This window comes from Pinus tabuliformis, chromosome 4_1, assembly GCF_031772625.1.
Source record: "Pinus tabuliformis cultivar Carrire ecotype Pingquan chromosome 4_1, CPIR1, whole genome shotgun sequence".
In the NCBI taxonomy this organism is placed as follows: Eukaryota; Viridiplantae; Streptophyta; class Pinopsida; order Pinales; family Pinaceae; genus Pinus; species Pinus tabuliformis.
Genome location: NC_142303.1, coordinates 795,992,110 through 796,014,482, shown reverse-complemented (window position 1 = coordinate 796,014,482; position 22,373 = coordinate 795,992,110). Strand labels below are relative to the sequence as shown.

At 40.4% G+C, this 22,373-nt stretch overlaps 2 protein-coding genes across 2 annotated transcripts; one reads left to right on the top strand and one right to left on the bottom strand.

Moving 5' to 3' along the window:
* The first annotated feature begins 1,409 nt into the window (after positions 1-1,409).
* On the top strand, positions 1,410-3,031 carry LOC149178596 (uncharacterized). The gene is made up of 2 exons (XM_089422158.1): positions 1,410-2,138; positions 2,903-3,031. The coding sequence occupies exons 1-2, from the start codon at positions 1,410-1,412 to the stop codon at positions 3,029-3,031; spliced, it is 858 nt and encodes a 285-aa protein (XP_089278284.1).
* A 15,847-nt stretch (positions 3,032-18,878) lies between these two features.
* LOC149178595 (disease resistance protein RPS5-like) lies at positions 18,879-22,011 on the bottom strand. Its single transcript, XM_089423665.1, has one exon. The coding sequence runs from the start codon at positions 21,828-21,830 to the stop codon at positions 19,479-19,481; it is 2,352 nt and encodes a 783-aa protein (XP_089279791.1). The 5' UTR covers positions 21,831-22,011; the 3' UTR covers positions 18,879-19,478.
* Positions 22,012-22,373: the final 362 nt, after the last annotated feature.

The window sequence follows — 22,373 nt, the reverse complement described above, 5'->3', positions numbered from 1 at the left end:
GAAGCTGAGAGGGAAACTTCAGAGCTGGGGTGTGACATGGCTCAACCTGGCTGGAAGGACAATTCTCATAAAAGCCATCCTATCTGCTCTCCCCATATATCAGTTCGCAACCACTCTTGCCCCAGCCAGCATCCATAAGCACATGGAATTAATTGTTAGGAGCTTTTTGTGGCAGGGAGGAAGGCAGGACTCCAAAAAGTTCAGTCTTGTTAAATGGGGCAAGGTTATTTTACCTTTCGAAAAAGGAGGGCTAGGAATACGAATACCAAGGTTGGCCAACATGGCCATGGGCTTCAAGCTGGTATGGAGAATTCTCAACGGGAAAGGAGCCTGGTGGACAGAAGTGATCAAAAGAAAATACCTGAACGGCCCCAACTCCAACATCCTATCGGAATCTATCGCTGACAGGCAGTGCACCCCTGTTTGGAAACTAATAAAAAAAACTCTCCCTCAGTTCAAAGACCTTATTTCAAGAGCTCCGAGATGTGGAAAAGATATAAACATTTGGACTGATCGCATAATGGGCTCAGAAGCAAGAGAAACTCTTCCAAATCTCAGGCCTCTGCATTTGTGGATGGAAGAGAAAAATCTTAAGTCCCTATATGATATTTCTTCTTGGGACCAAAATAGGTGGCTGGGTTGGAAGCATCTCATCCTCCCAAATAACCTAAGGGATCAGTGGGCCGACCTCAAACTATCTCTCTCAGGGTCAGCCACCCTAAACAGAACATCCGAGGATAAGTTCATCTGGGACCCGAATGGCGGAATCTACACAGTCAGAGAAGGATACAAAATCCTCCAAAATGCCACACCCTCCAATAACTGGCCTCTTTATAAAGCAACCTGGAATCCGGAATGCCTTCCAAAGATAAAATTCTTTAATTGGACCCTCCTTAAAAGCAAAATCCTCACAACGGAAAATCTAAGGAAGAAAGGCATCCTTGGTCCCTCGATATGCTGCCTGTGCAGAGCAGCGGAAGAAAGCAGCAACCACCTCTTCCTAGATTGCTCTTATGCACGAAACTGCTGGAAGCTCATCACCAGCCCATTAACGATAGGTGAACTGCCCAATCAGATCACCCTCCTTCAAAAAAATTTGGGGAATAGCTATCCCTACCCCAAGAAAAACAAAACCCTTGCCAAAAGACTGTGGAATAGCATCCCCCCAACCCTCTGTTGGCAAATTTGGAACACCCGAAATCCATAATCTAGTGGACATTCCTCCGCTCAACGGGAGATTTACTTGGAGCAATAAAAGAACAGGCAGCAACAATATAAAAGAGAGATTAGACCGAATCCTCGCTCAAGAAGGAACAACAGCAAGATTCTCAAATATCCAAAGCAAAATCATCCATGGTTTCATTTCAGATCATAAATTGGTGGCTCTGATCCTAGACAAAGGTAAGAAAATGGGGCCTCTCCCCTTCAAATACAACAAGGCATGGGACAGCAAAGAAGAATTCCAAAACATGATAAAGGAGCAGTGGGCAAAAGAAATTATTGGCTCGCCTCACTATATCTGGGAAACTAAGCTCAAATCCCTCAGGACCGTTATCAAGCAATGGGAAAGAATAAACGCTGCTGAGGAAAGTAAAAAAAGAACTGATCTCCAATCACAGCTGGAACAATGGAGACACGAAAAGGAGCGAATCCAGTATTCAGAGGAAGACCAGGTCAAGGAGAATGAAATGTACAAAGAACTGTATAAGCAGAACATGATGGAAGAAGAAGAACAGAGACAAAAGTCTCACTGCCTTTGGCTCAAAGCCAGAGACAAAAACACTTCCTTTTTTCACAATATCCTAAAACTCAGGCGGGCAGGGAACCATATAGAGAGAATCATGGTTGAAGGAAGAGAGCTCAGAGAACAAGAAGAAATAAAAGAGGCTGCGTCCAGACACTTCTGTGCCATTCTATCAGCCGACAGCCAGCCCAACGATCATGAGGAATTCCTAAGCCTAATTGAAAACAAAATCTCAGCAGACCAAAACAACGAGCTGGACAAAGAGGTCACGACAGAGGAAATAGAGGGGTCGATCTTCGGCATGGCGCAGGACAAGGCACCGGGCCCAGATGGGTTCACAGTGGCATTCTACAGAAATCAATGGGAAACCATCAAGAAAGACTTCACCAGAATGGTAAAGAACTTCTTCTCAAAGTGTAAAATGGGGAACAGCATTAAATCTTCTCACTTAGCCCTTATCCCCAAGGATCCCAACCCCCAATCCTTCGACCGATTCTGCCCAATCTCTCTGAGCAATGTTTCCTATAAAATCATCACCAAAATTCTAGCCAACAGGCTAAAAAATCTTCTCCCCTCCCTTATCTCTGAGAATCAAGGAGGCTTCGTCCCTAGAAGACAAATCACGGATAACGTTATCCTTATCCAAGAGGCAATCCACAGCAGCATAAATAGAAAGGAAAAGGGTATGATTATTAAACTAGACATGGCCAATGCCTTTGATAGAGTTAACCACCAATTTCTTAAGGCAGCCCTTGGGAAATTTGGGATATCCAGCACCTTTATCAGCAGGATCATGGAATGTATCTCATTCCCTTGGACAGCCCCTCTAATCAATGGTAGGCCAAGCAACTTCTTCAGAAGCTCAAGGGGTCTGAGACAAGGCTGTCCGCTCTCCCCATTTCTATACATCATCATGGCCGAAACGCTAAGAATTCACCTGGAAAATATGCGTAGGCAAAAAGAAATCACAGGTATCAGTATAGTGCGTGGAACCAAGGGGATAAATCACTCACTCTTCGCTGATGATACCCTCCTAATTGGAGGAGCCTCCAGTCTCATGGCAAGAAGGTTCAAGAAAACGCTAGAGCTCTTTCTACAAGTCTCCGGAGGTAAGCTCAATAACAATAAGTGCATGATATACACCTGGAACGTCCCCAGGAAAATTATTCAGAGAATCTCCTCAATCCTGGACATCCCAGCTCAAAGGAACTGGACCCATTTCATGTACCTGGGATTGCCATTAGCAAAGGAATCGGTCAAAACAGAAATTTGGGTGAAACTAATTGAGAAGATGAGAGGGAAACTTCAGAGCTGGGGTGTGACATGGCTCAACCTGGCTGGAAGGACAATTCTCATAAAAGCCATCCTATCTGCTCTCCCCATATATCAGTTCGCAACCACTCTTGCCCCAGCCAGCATCCATAAGCACATGGAATTAATTGTTAGGAGCTTTTTGTGGGAGGGAGGAAGGCAGGACTCCAAAAAGTTCAGTCTTGTTAAATGGGGCAAGGTTATTTTACCTTTCGAAAAAGGAGGGCTAGGAATACGAATACCAAGGTTGGCCAACATGGCCATGGGCTTCAAGCTGGTATGGAGAATTCTCAACGGGAGAGGAGCCTGGTGGACAGAAGTGATCAAAAGAAAATACCTGAACGGCCCCAACTCCAACATCCTATCGGAATCTATCGCTGATAGGCAGTGCACCCCTGTTTGGAAACTAATAAAAAAAACTCTCCCTCAGTTCAAAGACCTTATTTCAAGAGCTCCGAGATGTGGAAAAGATATAAACATTTGGACTGATCGCATAATGGGCTCAGAAGAAAGAGAAACTCTTCCAAATCTCAGGCCTCTGCATTTGTGGATGGAAGAGAAAAATCTTAAGTCCCTATATGATATTTCTTCTTGGGACCAAAATAGGTGGCTGGGCTGGAAGCATCTCATCCTCCCAAATAACCTAAGGGATCAGTGGGCCGACCTCAAACTATCTCTCTCAGGGTCAGCCCCCCTAAACAGAACGTCCGAGGATAAGTTCATCTGGGACCCCAATGGCGGAATCTACACAGTCAGAGAAGGATACAAAATCCTCCAAAATGCCACACCCTCCAATAACTGGCCTCTTTATAAAGAAACCTGGAATCCGGAATGCCTTCCAAAGATAAAATTCTTTAATTGGACCCTCCTTAAAAGCAAAATCCTCACAACGGAAAATCTAAGGAAGAAAGGCATCCTTGGTCCCTCGATATGTTGCCTGTGCAGAGCAGCGGAAGAAAGCAGCAACCACCTCTTCCTAGATTGCTCTTATGCTCGAAACTGCTGGAAGCTCATCACCAGCCCATTAACGATAGGTGAACTGCCCAATCAGATCACCCTCCTTCAAAAAAATTTGGGGAATAGCTATCCCTACCCCAAGAAAAACAAAACCCTTGCCAAAAGACTATGGAATAGCATCCCCCCAACCCTCTGTTGGCAAATTTGGAACACCCGAAATAAAAGAATTTTTAATGACAAGAAGCCCAGCATCTCCAGCACTCTTGCAAAAACAATTGCCCTCATCTCTGAGACCATCAGCGCCAATGGAATAGTCCAATCAGAGCAAGATTCGGGGGATCCAAGGGAAACTGAGTGGATGAGCAAATTCAGTTATGAAGTAAGGAATCAAAAAGAAGTAAGCACAGGACAAAGGAAGGCCGATTGGAAGCTAAGAGGTTCCACTGGGGAAATCAGAGATTGGATTCAAAACCAAAAGAGGCCCTTCCTTCTGTTCGATGGAGCATCTAAAAACAATCCGGGGCAGGCAGGTGCAGGAGGTGTCATCAAAGATCATCAAGGTAAAACATTAGTGACTTATGATTGGGGATTGGGCATAATGTCCAACAATAGGGCCGAGGCTTATAGTCTTCTCCTGGGGTCCTCCATTCTGAAGAGATTTGGCCTCCAAAATCCCCTCATAATAGGTGACTCATCTATAATTATAGCTGCTATGGTTTCGGGGAGGGACTTCAAGCAAACAACCCTGAACAATGTGAAAACCAGGATCACCGACAACTTAAGAGACTTAAAAGGAGCCACTTTCAAGCATGTGCTAAGGAGCAGCAACCAAGAGGCGGATGATCAAGCCAACAAAGCAGCCAGTAGACCCGCAGGCCAAGTCAGAGAAAATGATTCTACATATGAGAAAGCAATCCCTTAAAAAAATCCACCCCTCTCTCTCTCAGATTCTGAGCCACCTTAGACTACATCCTTTTCAAAGTTTGCTCATCCCCGAATCCCCTCATTCCCTGCCAAATCTCCTCGACTGCACCACTCTGTCCCTCCTCTATCAAATCCTCCCCCCTGCAATCGCTTTTGTCACCTCTCACTGCCCCGATTTTACGTTCTATCTGTCCCTCGCCGTCAATCTCAGGATTTGTTCAGGTGGCCACCATACGAAAATCCCCTCCGCTCGCACCAAAATCTCTCCCTGGCCTCTCAGTCACCTCAAGGATCGAATCGACCAGCAAGGGACTCCTCAAACAAGCTACCTCTCCCCCTCTACTTATAGCAGCTCGTCTCTCCCTCGATTGTCATCCTTCTCAGCTACGAAGGCCCTGGCTTGCGCCTCCTCTCAGCTCAGTCTCTCTTACGAAGCTGAGCGAAGTTATCTGGAGCCTAGTGCAAGTCCCTTGACAGCGGTAATCTCAGACAACCTTAATCTCAGAGCTTTATTTCCCTCTAACCGGTTGTATGCTTGGCTGTTACAGCGCTCCATATTTCCCTCTGTTGCTCCTCTGCCTTTCTTCCCCCCCTCGCGCAAAGCCCCGCTCTTCCCCCTTCTGCTCTCCCCCTATTGCGCTCCCGCCCCCAGAATCCGCCCCTTACTGCATCAACAGCTCTTTGACTCTCTTTTCCACCCAGGAGATATGGCAGAACCTCAGGAACAACAGGAAGTTCAGGCGCCCGCCATCAACACCTTGTAAAATGTCATCACCAACAGCGAGTGCACTCTCTGCAAAGCGCACACTTTCATGATCAACAGATTCATCAAGAGATTCAATGACCTCAAAGACGACTACCAGGCGAACAGCAGATCTAAAAGGAAGAAGCTAGAAAAACAAAAGGCTGAGATCGAGGCTTTGAAGGACAGATGCTCCCACCTAGAGGAAGCTATAGCTCATATCAGGACCCTTACTCAAAGTATGCAAGCAGAAGCTTCAACCAGAGCCAGTGCAGGGAAGGAACCTCTCCCGGATGACTCAGTTAACCAGAAATATCCATAGGACTCATGAACTGTAAATTTTGTTCGCTAGCAGGCTCTTTCACCCGGCAATATAGCCGTTACCTCTTTCAATTTAGTTACCGTTTATGCAGCAATAAGGATCAAGGGTCTGCGAACCCGTTTTGGATCCTTAATGCCTTGGTATATCTTACTCATGTAATAGGACTCAGTCCTCTGAAGTTTTTATAATATATCAGTACCCGAATTTGTCAAAAAAAAAATATCACTTTTGATTCAATGAGAAAAGGGTTGGTCCAGTCACTCTACTTCAGAGGGTTAAGTTGACACAAACCCTCTCTGCCAAGATGACACACTGCAATGTTGATGTGGGGCCAAATAGTGTGGTAACTGCCACGCGGCATTTCAAAAGGAATGGCGAGCTTGATGAATGCTCGACTAGTTGTGCCCATCTACATGCATGTTTGACCAGCCTGTGAAGCCAAAGAGCTCTGCTCGCCACTTGCATCTTCATTGAGGCCATGTTTTCAATTGCATCCTCATGCAGGTCACACTTGTATGAAGGGAAAACTTGTTTTTATGATCGCCATTAATTTCAAAAGCAACTGTCAATAGGTGAGGATTTTAATGGATACATAGATCTATATACCCATATAGGAAAAAACCCCAAGTGCAGGTGAATGCTAAAATCCCTCCCCTGTGAAGGGTGGCTTGAGTTTGTTTGCTTATGTGTTTGCGTCGACATATCAACGGAGTATAGGTTTGCTGGGTAGAGGTTCTTGAGTACCTGACTAGAGATTTATCATGTAGAAAGCATTAGCGATCCTATCAACCATGAGCATTAAGCCATCTGCTTATGAATATGTTGTTCCCGCCTTGGCTAATTGCGCTCCACACTCTTTCTTGAGTGTGGCTAGTCGGTTGGGAGGGAATTAGTCTCTCAATCATTTTCTCGAGTTGCGTGGAGGGATCTTCTCTTATCCACCCATTGTTCGGGCTCTCAGAAAATCCGCAGAACAAATTTCCATAGAAAACCAAGTAGGCTGAGCAGGGCTTCCATGGCAACCGATTACTGAAGAAAATTAAAGAATTTTGACTGAGATTGAGTAGGGTTTCTATGCTTCAGCGGGCCATTCAATGACGCAGTCCGAAATCCACAGAACAAATTTCCATAGAAAACCAAGCAGGTTGAGCAGAGCTTCCATGGCAATCGATTACTGAAGAAAATTAAAGAATTTTGACTAAGAATGAGTAGGGTTTCTATGCTTCGGTGGGCAATCCAATGACGCAGTCCGTAAGGGAGGTAATGGCATGACAATGAGGTATTCAGTGTAATTACCAGCTCTCCTATGCCTTCGCACACAATCTTTATTTTCTGTTGTTGTTCCGCTAGCTTCGTTGATTGGTTGCTTGTTACCTACAGATTAAGAAGAGCGAAGAGTGATTGCTTGTTACCTACATATTAAGAAGAGCGAAGAGTGATTGCTTGTTACCTACAGATTAAGAAGGGGTACCTACAAATTAAGAAGAGGGAAGAGTGAGGCAGTTTACTTTTTTTCTTGCCACGATGGAAGAAGATGCTTGGTTCCTGTAGACGACTTTGACAGGCATAAGCTACTCGGTTCCCGCAGACGACCTTGACAGGGATCCAATTCGGTGATTGCATCTCCTAGAGATGGAAGAAACTGCTCAGTTCCCGCGGGAGGCATCCAATTTGGCCTTGCATAGTCTACAGAAATCATAAGTAGCATCAACGAAATAGAGAAGAAACCTGGTCCTAGTTTAAAGTTATTTAGTTTAATTCTGTAGCAAAACAATTATGCTACCATTGTTAAAATCCAAATCCTTGTTCACAATTATGCTATTGCCGTTAAAATCCAAATCCTTGTTCTTTTGAATAAAAGTTTTAGATTCGTACGAAGCATATGCAATCTCATGCTTTCTCTGTTAATAAGTTGTCTAAAGAAAGAACCTTCAAAAATATATAGTGAAATAAACATTCTAAATCTTTCCTATCAGTCTGTCCTTGTTCTTACTTTCACAGGTAAAAAATACTACAGATCAATTACTTCTTACTTTCACAGGTAAAAAATACTACAAAATAATTACACGATAACAATTTTAAATGGCTGCAAGCAACAAGAAGAGTTCAGTTGAATTTTACATATTTGCAAGCAATAAGAAAAGTTCAGTTTAATTTTACATATTTATTAGTAGGAGAATGGCTCCTTTTCAAGACTTTTTATGACATATTGAGCATCGAAAGATGCCATACTTGTTGCTACTTAGATAAATGATAGGTTTTCCCTTTCATATGCAGATTCCTACTCACATGTCCTTATCAAGGACTGATATATCGTCTCAGGTGATGATATTGCCACAATAAAGAGTGGCTGGGATGAATATGGAATCTCTTATGGCACATTTTGCATGCAAAACTCTCGTTTTTCTCTGTTCCTAGGGCGTGAAGTAGGCTGTTCCGCTCTGTTGCGATTGTTGTGCTGAAGCAAGGGCACAACAAGTTGTAGCGATATTATATATTCTAAGGTGTGAACTGATAGCTGGATGTTCTAGATGTTCCTCCCATGCATGTAAGAGCCATCTGTAATGTGCTTGGCAACCATGTAACCGAAAAAGACTAAAACTTTGGCAACCATGTAAGAAAAAATATGTTTTTTTTAATTTATAAGCATGAAATATTATTCAAACTAATGTTAGCATTAGTTTAACACCTTTTTTAAACTTCAAAATGCTGCAAAGGAAATGGATAATTATAACATATGGTTTAGCCTCTCTGCCTCGGGAAGAGGCTAAATAAGAAGGCGAAAAAGATTTCATATATTATTAAGTTAAATACTTTGCTTACTTGCCGCAGTCAGGAGAGTAAGCAGCTAAAACATAGCTAAAATTAATGTCAAGCCTGCCATATCGATTACTATAGTCCATGCCATCTACCAGATGGCAGGGACTAATAAAGTAGTTCGATCAACGTAGTCTTTAAAGTTAAATAAAGTAGTTTATTAGGTCTTTTACGCACTGAGTTTCAAAATTATCATTCATACAGTATTTATTTTTTAAAATAAATGTTTTATCATATTTAAAAAGTACTTTATTGCCCAAGTCCCTTATATAGGAGATATTTTCTTGTAATACAATATGTATTATATATTTATTTTAATTATAGATTTATTAAGTGTTAATGGATTAAATTTTCAAAAGTACAAATATATTTTAGAGTACAAAATTTAGAATAACTTCATGTAAGTCTTTATGTGTGTTTTCTTATCTCACTATTGTTTATTTGTGTTTTTCATCTTTGGGCTAACAATTTCTTCAAGTCCTCTCATTACTTTAGATGGTAATAATTTAAATGCATGTTAGACACTTGCACCACCCAAACCACATCACTATTACCATCATTCACTCACCTTCCACATAATAAAACATCTCCCTTGACACTAACCCCTTTGATTGCAAGGACTAGAGTGGTTCATGAGGTTTGGAGGTTAGAAAGTTATTTCCCTTCAGTGTGGCATTATGCACTCCATAAGGTGACCTTGATGAGGCAGCCTGAAATGTCGAAAAAGAGATAGTTTCCTTCCACATTCCCCCCATTCCTCATATCGGGGTTACTTTGCACCTCTCAGTGCAATTTCTAGTTACAATATCAACCACGGATTAAAGTGGGAGTATTACATTTTTGTGATTAATATATTTTAAGTAGTGAAATATTTTTAAAATATTTTAATGGTACCTCTAAATATTGTGAAAGTGTAAAAATATCTTTATAAATTCCCATAAATATTGGTATAAATTAATATTTCATTATTTATTCTTTTTTTTTAATAAGAATATTAAAACATATCTTATTTATTTTTTAATTTAATTATATATAAATATAATTTGATAAATTATAATAAGAAAAGTTTGTTCACTTAGCTTCGGATTGATGGTGAATAGGTGCACTCTTAAGGCACTCTTTGGGATAGGTCAATGGTTCAAATCCTTGTTGGTGCTAATCTACAAAAAAAAAAAATTATATTCAAAATCATTATAACAATATAATTAGTATAGGTTCAACATGTTATAATAGATGGGTAAGATATCAATAATTTCTTCTTAGCATCCAAAAGAAGTCTAATTAATTATAATAAAAATGTTATTAGGGAGAATTGACAATAAATGGGTAGGATTCAATAATTTTTTCTTACCATCCAAAATAAGTCCAATTAACTATAATAAATATTTTTTCTTTAATTCAAATAATTTATATATCATGAAGTTATCATTCTTTAAGCAATTTCTTTTTTGGTCTAGTAAGAGTGGAACATTCTATTAACCGTAAACGTGCATTACATATATTTCATGTATTTACCAGTGCAAAGACCAACACTAGACAAACCTGATGCTGGTAAACCATCAATAGGGTCCACAAGACCCAAGATCAATCAACTATTCACGAAGTTACAACTACTTTTAAGTAGGAAACCTAAGAAATCTATCACTTGAGAAGTGAGATCCTTTCTATTCACGCCGCGCCATAATGTGCTTTTGCTAAATTCTCAAATACATACAAACTGCGAAGACTACCACCCTAAAAAACATACAAAATTCCGCCAAAAATCACCATTCTGTTTGCCCAAGCCTAAACCTAAATGCACGATCCCCACCGTCACAGCCACCTTTCCATCCATCGGTCAACAAGCCTCCGTTTAGGAAAGCTGCATGGAGATCTAGCACTATCGATCAGTGTCTATTTGATTCAACGGTCGACCATGATTTCGGCCCAACCACTTGCACAAAGAATAACGAGAAAACCGAACCCAAAAAAGATTAGAGCACTTCACTCTAAATGATTTTGAGTTCATCCAAAAGGATATCGGTCGAGCACTTTCCGGCACGAAAACCGTAGGATGAACCATCGATCAATTCCTATTTAATCCAACGGTTCACCACGATTTCGGCCAAAGTCATAAGCACGAAGGAAATAAAAAATCTGGACCCGAAAAAGAATAGAGCCCTTCAGTCTAAAGGATTTCGGGTCCAACCAAGCGGTTAACGTCCGATCACTTTCTGGCCCGAAACCCGCGGATGACAGAGGCAAAAAGGACCTGCAGACTGCAGCCATTCAACTTGTGAACTAGTTAAGCGACGTTTAACTATCACAGGTCTCCTCAGCACCGTTGCTCCATCCTGTCAATCCAACGATCCAGAACGATCCCTTTAAACCTGATCCACTCGAGATTGGACTTAACTCCTCTGACCCTTTTGAGATCCTCCTGAAGCAGCTTACTCCAAGCCACACCAAGACCACTGAACCAAACAAACTATATAATCACTTCACTTCTTCGAATTGCTATTCCTTGGGAGAGACCGCAGCCCAAGGATCTCCTCTCTCTTCACCTTTCTGTAATATTCCTCCTTCTCATTGTTGAAGATTCGAAAGAGTTCCATGTCTTTTGCAGCCTGACAGAGATAATCATCATACAGTTTTCCTGGGGGTATCAACTCCCAGACATGCCTAGTGTAGCCTTCCTTACTAATCACTCCTTCATTTTCCAGACGATCAACCAACCCATTTGCTTTTCTTTTCACATGGACAAAGTTAACAACACTCAAGGTTTGTAGGTGGGTATATATACAATGAAATACCTGTGATAGCCTCCAATGTTTCGACACTTTTTCGGGTGTCGTTCCATTGCACATTTTCTTGACCGCTTTAATGATCAATTCCGAATTAGCTTCAATGATGACATTATGTAAATTTGAATCCACCAGGAATTCCAGGCATTGCTCTAAGGCCATGAGTTCCGCCATATTATTAGAGGCCTTCCCCAAGTGGCTGTGAAAGATCTCCTTTATGCGTCCCTACTCATCTCTTATAACACCCCCAAAAACAGCTAACCCTGGGTTGCCCTTAGACGCTTCGTCTATATTGACTTTTAAGAAACCATGTGGAGGAAGCTTCCAAATATTCAAATCTATAGTTATTTGGCTCACACCCTTGATTATGCCCTATGGAACTATTGACTGGAGACCCAAATGCAGTAGTATGCAAGCATCCTAGGGCAGAGGAGGGTCCTCGGGAAGTTTCCACAACAAACTTCTAATTGTGTCTTTGATCTGCCTTAAAATTTGTTCAATTATGTGTTGGAGCGTGCTTTTTTTGTTCTTGAAGATCCTGCTATTAAGTTCTTTCCAAACATCCCAGATGACAAAGCCTGGAACCAGATTCCAGGCTTTATTGATGATTTCATTTCCTGAGACGTTTTTCCTCCAATTCTTCAAAATGTTGGAAATGTTGAATCTATCCCTATCAGTGTATCTAAATACCGAGGCCACCCACTGCCACATGGTGGAGGTGAAAGGGCAGAGGTTGAGTAGGTGATCCATTGTCTCCTCTTGTGATCCACATAGGTAACATTTGGATGGGCCAGTAAAACCTCTTTTCAGGAGATTCTCCCAAGTTAAAATTTTCTTTTGTTGAACTAGCCAAATGAACAACTTTATTTTCATCAAGTGGGGGTTCTGCCAAAGATTCTTCCAAACTTGATCAGGGGTTTGGTAGTTAAACCCTGTTACTACTCGTTTACCTTCTTTTAGGCCAAATTTTCTTTCGATTTTCCTTCCCCATCTTAGTTGGTCAATCAAGGAGGATACCAAAATCTTCCTTTGCTCTAAATCCTGAGCAAGGGAGTCTGCCTAGGCCTTCAAAGGGCTCCCTTCACTATGGCCTAGATCCTTCCATATTCTCCATTTACCGTTGTTCCTTACCTGGTCCCAAAAGTCACTTACCATAAATAGACCGTTGTTGTCGATATCATTCTTGAGAGCTGCTAATTTGTCCTTATACAAATTGGGTTCCTGTTGCCAGTTATCCTCCCAAAATCATGCCAGGTTCCCAGCTCGAATCTCCCAGAAACTATGCTGCTAGACAATACCTTTATTTTCCCAAGCAAGGTTCCAAATGTGGGAGCCCTTAATATGCCCTGACATTTGAATGGGATCCTTCTCCTGCCAATTATTTGCATATTGTTGTTTCTAGAGCTTGGCCCACGAGGTTGCCGATTCCTTGAGCTACCTCCACCAGAGTTTAGCTCACGAAACTTTGCTGAGGGTTTCAAGGTCATGAAGCCCCAAACCACCATGGATCTTGGGTTTGCATCTCTTGTCCCATGCTACCAAAGCCCATTTCTTTTTCTCTTCTCCTATACCCCATAGAAAATCCCGTTGAATGCTTCTGATCTGTTGCATAACTCCTTTAGGAGCAGAAAGAGCTGAGAACATGAATTTGGGAATCGCCTGCAATACAACCTGTGTGAGCACAAGGCGTCCTACAAAATTTAAAGACCTGCATGTCCATTTTCTGATCTTGTCCTAAATTTTATTTATTATCATCTCCCACACTCCCTTGCTTAGAGGTTTGTCTGTAAGAGGTATGCCCAGGTACTTGGAAGGTCACTAGTCCCTTTGAAACCCAAGAATTATGGTGATGTTTCTCTGAATAGCAATGTTAGTGTTAAAGAAAAAAAACTTTTGATTTGTTGAGGCTTACCTCTGTGCCAGCGGCCATAGAAAAGTCGTTTAAGATTTGTTTGATCACTCTGGCTTCCCTGACCGTGGGTATACCTTGCAACATCGTGGCATCCACAAATTGTTGATGAGTATTTGCTGCTCCATCCATGGTGAGTTTGATGCCCTGGATTCTTCCTTCAGCATTTGCCATTTTGATCGCTCTGCCTAGCCCTTCCATCATGAGAACAAAGAGGAAGGGTGAGAGTGGATCCCCTTGTCTGAGACCTCTGGATGGTATGAAGGTTTTTGAAGGAGCACCATTAAGAAAGATGGAAAAACTGGTCGTGGAAACTAGTGCCATAACCCATCTTATCCAGTTGTGGTTGAAGCCATAGGCTCTTAGTACTGCCCTTATATAGGACCAACTTAGCTTATCATAAGCTTTTGCTAGGTCCATCTGAATGATCATACCAGCTTGCCTATTTCTTTTGAGAGAGTGTACCACCTCGCGAGCTTGGATGATATTATTGAGGATCTGTCTTCCTTCCACATAGCCAGTTTTCTCCTCTGAGATGAGAGCTAGTAAAAGGGGCTTGATTCTGTTGGTGATCACTTTGGAAATAATTTTGTACACCACATTACATAAAGCTATGGGTCTAAAACCATCCGGAGTCATGGCTTTTTCCTGTTTTAGGATCAAAGCTATGAAGGAGGCATTAAGAGCCTTCAGAACCATTTTGGATCTTCTTGAGTCTTCCACCACCTCAAGGATATCCTGTTTGACTGTTTTCCAGCAGGCTTTGAAGAAGTCTACATTGAACCCTTCCAGGCCTGGAGCTTTCCCATTTTGCATTTCATTGATCACTTCACTGACCTCCTCTTCCAACACTGGCCTGTTAAGATTATGGTTGTCTTCTCTGGTAACCAGCCGAGGGATGTACTGAGTGAAATGGTTGATGAACCTAGATCTATCCACCAGAGGCTCCTCTGCTATGCTGAGGAAGTGTTGAACAAGGACAAATTCCATTTCTTTGTGAGAGACAAGTTTTATCCCTTGAGAATCTTTGAGTTTTGTGATTCTGTTGTGTGCCCTGTGATCCATGGTGGATTTATGGAAGAACTTCGTGTTTCTTTCTCCCTCTCTAATCCACTGCACCCGCGATTTTTGTCTCCAAAAAATCTCCTCTTGCATGCACCGATCTTCCCATTCTTCCTGCAGAGAGTCAGCTAGCTTTTTCCGCTCCTCGGTAAAACCATCTGTGATGATGATCTGATTGATCTCTTGGAGTTTTTGCTCAACTTCTCTTTTGGCTTTGAAAATATTACCAAATTCCTTTTTGTTCCAATCTTTAAGCCTGGATTTGATGTGTTTAAGTTTCTGTTGGAGCAGGAACATTCTAGTGCCTTGAATGTTCAGATCCTCTCTCCACCATTTGTCAATATTGCTGGTGAATTCAGGGTGAGAGAGCCAAGCATTTTCAAACCTGAAAGGTTTGTTTCTTGGTGTACCCATACAAGTGGCTTCCAGCTGTACAGGCCAATGATCCGAGCCCCCAAAGGGAAGAATAGAAGCTAACATGGCAGGGCCTGAAAGAAAGAGGTCCTCTGAAATAATAAATCTATCTAGCTTGGAGGCGACTTGAGAAGCCCCTCCCCTCTTATTGTTCCAGGTAAAGGTACCATTTATTGTTTCAGTGTCCACTAACCCCATGTTCATTATGAAGTTCTGGAAGGCAATGGAGTCTCTACCTAGATGTCTGATACCACCTTTTTTCTCTGTAAGAGATCTGATCATATTGAAATCTCCTGCAACAATCCAGGGTACATTAGGGTGTCTCGCTCTTAGCTCCTCAAGGGAGGTGAGAAGCTTGAGTTTGTCTTCTTGCTTTTGAGGTCCATAGACATTTGTGATCATATAAATTTCCGAATCACCTAAAGGTTGACACACCAAAGAAATATAGTTCCTAGACACTTCAACATCCAAGATTCCAAATTTCTGGGGATCCCAGAGTGTAAGAACCCCCCCCTGCCGAGTTGTTTGCTTTAACCTCTAGATATTCATACTTGATTAGCCATTTGTTATGTCTTTCTCTGATCTTGTCCATCGAACATTTTGTTTCCTGAATAAAAACCATATCTAGCTTTTCTTATTTTATTCTATTACTAAGATTTCTTTGTTTCCTTCTATTTCCTATGCCTCTAATATTCCAGGTTGTAAGCTTCATTAAGAAAGGTTTGTAAAGGAATAACTGGTGAGATCTCTCATCTTACCTGAGTTAATAATGAGTTTTCCACATTCTTTCAGCAGCTCATTCTGTCTTTCTCTTCCTCTTTTCCTGCCTGGGTTCTTGGGAGATTGTATTTGTGTCTCCTCCATCATTTTGACCCCTCTATTTTCTTGGCTTTCATGATTTATTTTGACTCTAGATCCCTTCCATTATGATCTCCATAGGAATAGTTGTTGAACCCTATCAAATTCCTCTTGTGATAGGGAGTCCACTCCTTTGGTTGTCCCTTGTTCCAGAAACTTTTCTAGATCTAAATTCTCCATTTCTAGAATCTCTTGCAATTCATGGTCCTCCGTTCCGGCCTCACTTGGAGTCATCTCATGGTCCCTACTTATCTCCATATTACTTGGCAGATCATCCTTTTGCTGCCTGTTATCTATGATATCTTCCATGCTAGCATCCCTTTCCTTCTCAGTGATAATGTTCTCTGATTCCTGATTTGTTTCTTTGTTTCCATCTTCATCTTCTAGGATCTTGAAACCATTTTGGCTCGGTTTTCTTTCCTCATTAATATTCTTTTGAGGCCTCTTCCCGCCTTTCCCTTTGCCCCCAACCTTGGTGAAACCCTCGAGATTTTTATCCGGGGTGGTTTTTACGTTTCTCTCCAAATTGTTTGTTGGGAAGTCTCTGTATAGATGCCCATGTTCATGGCATTTGTGGCACCTAAATGGGATATGTTCATAGTCCACTGCCTGTACCCATTCTTCATCATATACTTCTAAAATTATTGCTTCCGGAAGTCCCCTAGATAAGTCCATTTCCACACCTATTCGAGCGAAAGAGGTATATCTGCCTTTCAGAGTTGCATCTGAGATCTTTAGAAAATGCCCCAACTTGTTGCCTATTGTTTTCAGAGATTTTGGTAGCCAGTAATCCAAAGGAAGGGAGTATAGTCTAATCCATACCGGTACCGATGTGAATGTTTCATGTTCTGGGACAAAGTTCATCATCCATGGCCGCATGTAGAGGCCTGCAACTGCGTAGAAATATGGTCCTCCTTCGAATACTCTATCTTTATCCTCTAGGCTTGTGAACACCACTGTGAAGAAGCCCTTAGATCCCAGATGAAGGTTTATTTCCCCCTTTGGTTTCCAGTGGCTCCTTATCCATACATGCAGTGCCCTCTCCGTCGGCCATATCCCCATGAATTTGCATATAACCGCATATTCCGCCATGTGATCTCTATGCGCTTGTAGCACTGGGTCACTTAAAATGACCCGGGGAATGATGTTCAACTTGGGTTTGCAGACCCCAGTTGTACTCATAGAAGAAGTCTTTTGACTGCTACCCCCTGCCTTCTTTTCCTTACTAGCTTCCTTCTTATCCCCTTCCTGCTCTGGGGGTCTGTTTTTTCCCAGTTTTTCTGTGTTGATTGCCTCTGTTTCCATCTCCAAAGGTTTCTTAAAACACTGCTTTCTAGTGTCCTTGCTTCTGTCCGTCACTATTTGACTGTAGGAGGGAGCAACACTCCCCCTGCGTGTCCCGCCATGGTGCCCAACTTCGAACCCTAATGCTAACCCTAGATCAATGTACAGAGCTCGCCCCCGCCTCCCAATCAGGTGATCTGCTTTTCCATTCTTTAAGCAATTTAAAACATTGAAACATATTGTAAATAAAAAATAAATAGTTTTTTAATATTCAAATAAAAAATAACAATTATATAATTTTATTATTATTATTTTATATATCATTAAAACTAATATTAATAATAATAATAATCTAATTTAAAATTAACAATTATGCATTAAATAACAAAATGTAAAATTTCTAATAAAATATATAAAAAGTAATAGAGTATAACTTTGTCCACCCAGTTTACTATAATGAATATTCTCTCTTTGGTTCAAATAATTATATATCATGAAACTATGATTTTTTAAACCATTTAAAACATTGAAACATATTGTAATATTCATTACAAAATAAACTTTGTTTTTTAAATAAATATTTTTTTAATATTTAAATAAAAAATAAAAAATATATATTTTTATTATTAGTATTTTATATATCATTAAAATTAATATTAATAATAATAATAATAATTTAATTTAAAATTAATAATTATGCATTAAATAATATGGAAATTTTCTAATAAAATATATAAAAATAATAAAGTATATATCATGAAATTATGATTCTTTACTCAATTCAAAACACTGAAACATATTATAATATTCATTACAAAATAATTTTTATTTTTTAAATAAATAGTTTTTTAATATTCAAATAAAAAATAACAATTATATATTTTTAGTATCATCATTTTATGTATCATTAAAACTAAAATTAATAATAATAACCTAATTTAAAATTAATAATTATACATTAAATAATAACATATAGAATTTATAATAAAATATATAAAAAATAAGAAAGTATAATTGTGTCCATAAATACTTTTGGAGAATTGTGTGTTGTTTCAAGGATTTGTCTCATGTTTAGAGTGAATTCTTCATTCTATCTTTAGAGACTTGAAGTTCAACTAGTGATATGAAAAATATTAAACTCATTTCAATAGAAAAAAGTGATAAAATATAAATATTATTGTTAGGGGAAGAAAGAATGATAAAAATAATGAGTATTAACTTTAATAATAATGAAAATAATAATTATTATTGACTTTGATAATAAAAAATTCGAATAAAAAAATATAAATTATTAAAAAAAAATTATAAAAAATAAAATAACTTCTATTACCTTAATATACTTATTAAATAAATTATAAAAAGAAATTTTGAATTTATTAAATAAAAAGAATGAAAATATATATATATATATATATGAATTAATTAAAAATAAATAAAAAATAAATATGATTAATTAAATTATATAAAAATAACATTTAAACATCACAATATGTAATTCCCAAATAACATTTAAATAAAAATAATGTCAAACACAAAATATCTCACTTTAAAAATAATAATATTACCATTTGTGCAAGGTATAACAAAACATTTATAATTTAAACATCATCAGTATATAATTCCCAAATAACATTTAAATAAGGTTAAACACAAAATATCTCACACTTTAAAATTAATAATATTACCATTTCTGTAAAATATAACACAACATTTATGATGGTAACTGTGTACCCATCATATTCAGTCTTCACTGAATTCTTTCAATAAATTCAATGAAAAGAGGAAAGAGACTGTTTTTCACATTCCCATCTTGCCAAATTAGATTTTGCCACCACTCAACCTGTCCCTCTATTCGCTGCAACCTGGACAGTTTCTCCATTCCCCTTGGCAATGTCTTGAGTAATGGACAACGTACTATCACCAATGATCTAAGTTGAGGCATTGTTTGGTCATCCCACACATCATGGGGCCCCACCATATTCTCTACCTTCGGAGAGTTGTACAAAACCAACTTCTCCAACGCTGGAAAGCCGCCGCTCCCCACCGCTAACTCCCTTAGCTCATTGCAACGCTCTATGACAATGTTCCTTAAATTAGATAGCTTCTCTAATACCAATCTTCTCAGCGATGGACAATCATATATCCTCAAACGTTGAAGTTTGGGCATTACTCCGTCGTTGATCACACCAGAGGGTCCCACTATAGTCCACTTGCCTAGATTCTCAAGGCTCAAGGCCTCGAGCATGGGAAGACCGCAACTCTCAATTTCGAGTGCTTCAAACTCCGTGCACCGACTGATGAGTAAGTCCTTTAAACGAGGTAATTTCCTCGTTCTCAATCTCTTCAACGAACTACAGCCATATATATATATATCTTATCTCTATATCTTCGAGTTGGGGCATTGTTTCTTCACTTGACAAAACAGAAACAGATGATCCCACCATCATGCTTTCTAAATTCCTTAGTGTCTGAAGTCTCAAGCTCTTCAACATTGGAAAGCCCCACCCGCCTACAATTCCAGGAAGCTCCCTAAGTTGCTCACAGAACAACAATCGTAAAACTCTCAGGTTTTGAAACTGAGGAATGCACTTGGGTAAACTTACCCCCTTATAACTCCAGAGTGTAAAATGTTCCAACTTGTTCAGATTATCCATGTTGAAGGGAAAAATATGCTCCTCCCCCACATCATCTCTATCTGCATCATAGACGCACCATACCTCCAACCTTCTTAGCTCCGTCCATGTAGTCATTGTACTTTCTTTATTTTCACATTTTACTGTTGCCTGCAGCACCATCAGATTCGAGAGATTTGCAATATCCTCCACATTTATAGCAAAGTCGTGTGGCAAGAACAAAAATTTCAGACGAGAAAGATTACCTATGCTCTCTGGCAAAGTCCGCAAACTGGAGCAGTAACTCAAATCCAGAAATTCAAGTTGTTCCAGTTGACCCAGTGACGTTGGCAGCGTTGTTATGTTGGTGTGAGAGAGATCAAGAACCTTGAGAGACATGGCAGCTGAGAGAAATCCTTCATTAACCTCTGTAATTTCTTTATTGTTAGCTAGTACCAAACTGACCAGTTTTGGGCAAGCCAGACTGGTTGGAAGAACACGAATATCATTATGACCAACTGATATTCGTTTGCAATCCCTCATCACACCATCAATAGGGAAATCTTGTAGATGTTGACCTGAGGCAAACAAGCACTTCTCCTCACTTCGGCCAATAGAAATGGCCAGGTCATGCACAATATCATGAACTTTTACTCTTTTTCTATCATCGCGAACATATTCGAACAAGCACTTACCTACTAGTGCATCTATGTACTCGTGCCCAGCATCCATGTGGGTAACCAACTTTTCGGCGCTCCACATTTGGACCAGCGTCTCCACGTCAATCTTTGCATCCTCAGGAAAGACGGCACAGTACAAAAAACAAATCTTTAAGTTAGGATCAGCTAATTCATCATAGCTCCATTTTAAGCGTTTGTAGAGTTCTGCATCAATGCTGCTGTGTCTGATTAGGAAGGATGGATCCACCGTCCTCATCAAATCCAAAGCACGCTTCCACTCCTCTTCCGTCTTTTTCGACCTCATTGCTGCAGCTACTACAATGAGGGCTAACGGCAATCCTTGACACTCCATGGCAATATCTCTAGCAATACCCTGTACTCTCTCATATGGAACCACCCCATTTGTAAAAGCTTCTCTCGTGAACAACACCAACCCTTCCTCTGTGGACAGAGGTTGTATTCTCAAGGAATAGTTGGCGCTTGCGCCCATTTCTGCTATGACATCGCTGCTGCGACTCGACATTAATATTTTGGAACAATTGTCACCATCCTCAAATGTCACGCCGATCTCGGTGAGATCGATTGGACGCCACAAGTCGTCCAAAATTAAAAGAAATTTCTTCCCTCGAAGCGATGCAGACAATTTCATTTTCCTTCTATCTTTGTCAGAGGTGCCCTCGAGCTTTAAATTAAGTGTCTCGGCCATGGAGGCCTGCAAATTTGTAATCTCATACTTCTGAGAAATTGTAAGCCAAATTACTGCATCAAAAATACCTCTCACCTCTTTGAAGTGGTTGTAGATTAGTTTCACTATAGAAGTCTTGCCGACGCCCCCCATGCCCCAAACGCCGACCATCCGAGCTTGGCGATGAGCTTCACCAAGCCATTCCTGCACTTTCTTCTGAGCATCTTCAATGGCTGACCCTACGAATCCGGACTCCGGGACAGGTTGACGAAAAATCTCTTCCCGAGGCCCTGCGGTGGACGCAACCAGTTGCATATTGGCACATATTGAAAAATCTGTTCTCAGCTCTTCAAAGAGTCGATCAAATCCCATCTTCCAATCTCTAATTTGGGTGGACAGCATGGGGTTGCGGAAGGAGCAGCAGCCGAGACACCGTGGCTGTGGCTCCGAATTATCGATCAAATCCTTAACCTCTTGAAGGTCATTACGGATTCTTTCCAAACGATTCTGGACGGGCTGTGGGAGCTCTATCTGCTGCTGTCGGAAATGATTGTCAATATGGACAACAAAGTCCTGCATACGGGTGAAATCAGTGTTGAGATGACTGACATTTTTCCCCATCCCAATGATATCCTTCATTATTCCGATGACTAAACTGATAATAGGGCTTGCAACATCGGCGGCCGCAACGTTGGCTGCCGCTCCAATTCCAAAATCCGCCGCCATGGATAATTTATTTAGCTGAGCACTAAAAGCAAAAGAAGGGGCAAATGCAAGGGTAGCGCGAGCAGATCTGAAAAGGGCTGCGAGAGAGTAAGCGAAATTGAGAAATGCAGGTGAACGAGTGAATATAAGAACAGAGGAGAGAGGGAGGTCGATGGCCGTATTAATCGACCTCAGCTTTTTCAAATCGTTGTTCCCACTTCGTGATTCTAAGGCGAATTATGCGAGTGGGCCTTTATTTGTCTGATCTTTAGAAAAAGTTGGAATTATTGTACTTTTAACCTTTAGAAAAAGTTAGGAATTGCAATATGTAATAATTACACTTTGGAATATTTTAATTTGGGTGCGCTGAAGGAGAGCCTAAGCATGTTGTGTTGCAACGCTGGAAATGTCTTTTCCAATCTTTTTGCAGAGAAGAAAAATAATATAAGTGCCATCAGGCTTTGGTCGGTAAGTTTCGATGTGACGGCAGGCTAAATAAAATTTTGATTTTCCGCCCTGCTTTGGAAAAAAATGAGACGTACATTTGGAAAAAGAACGCATAAC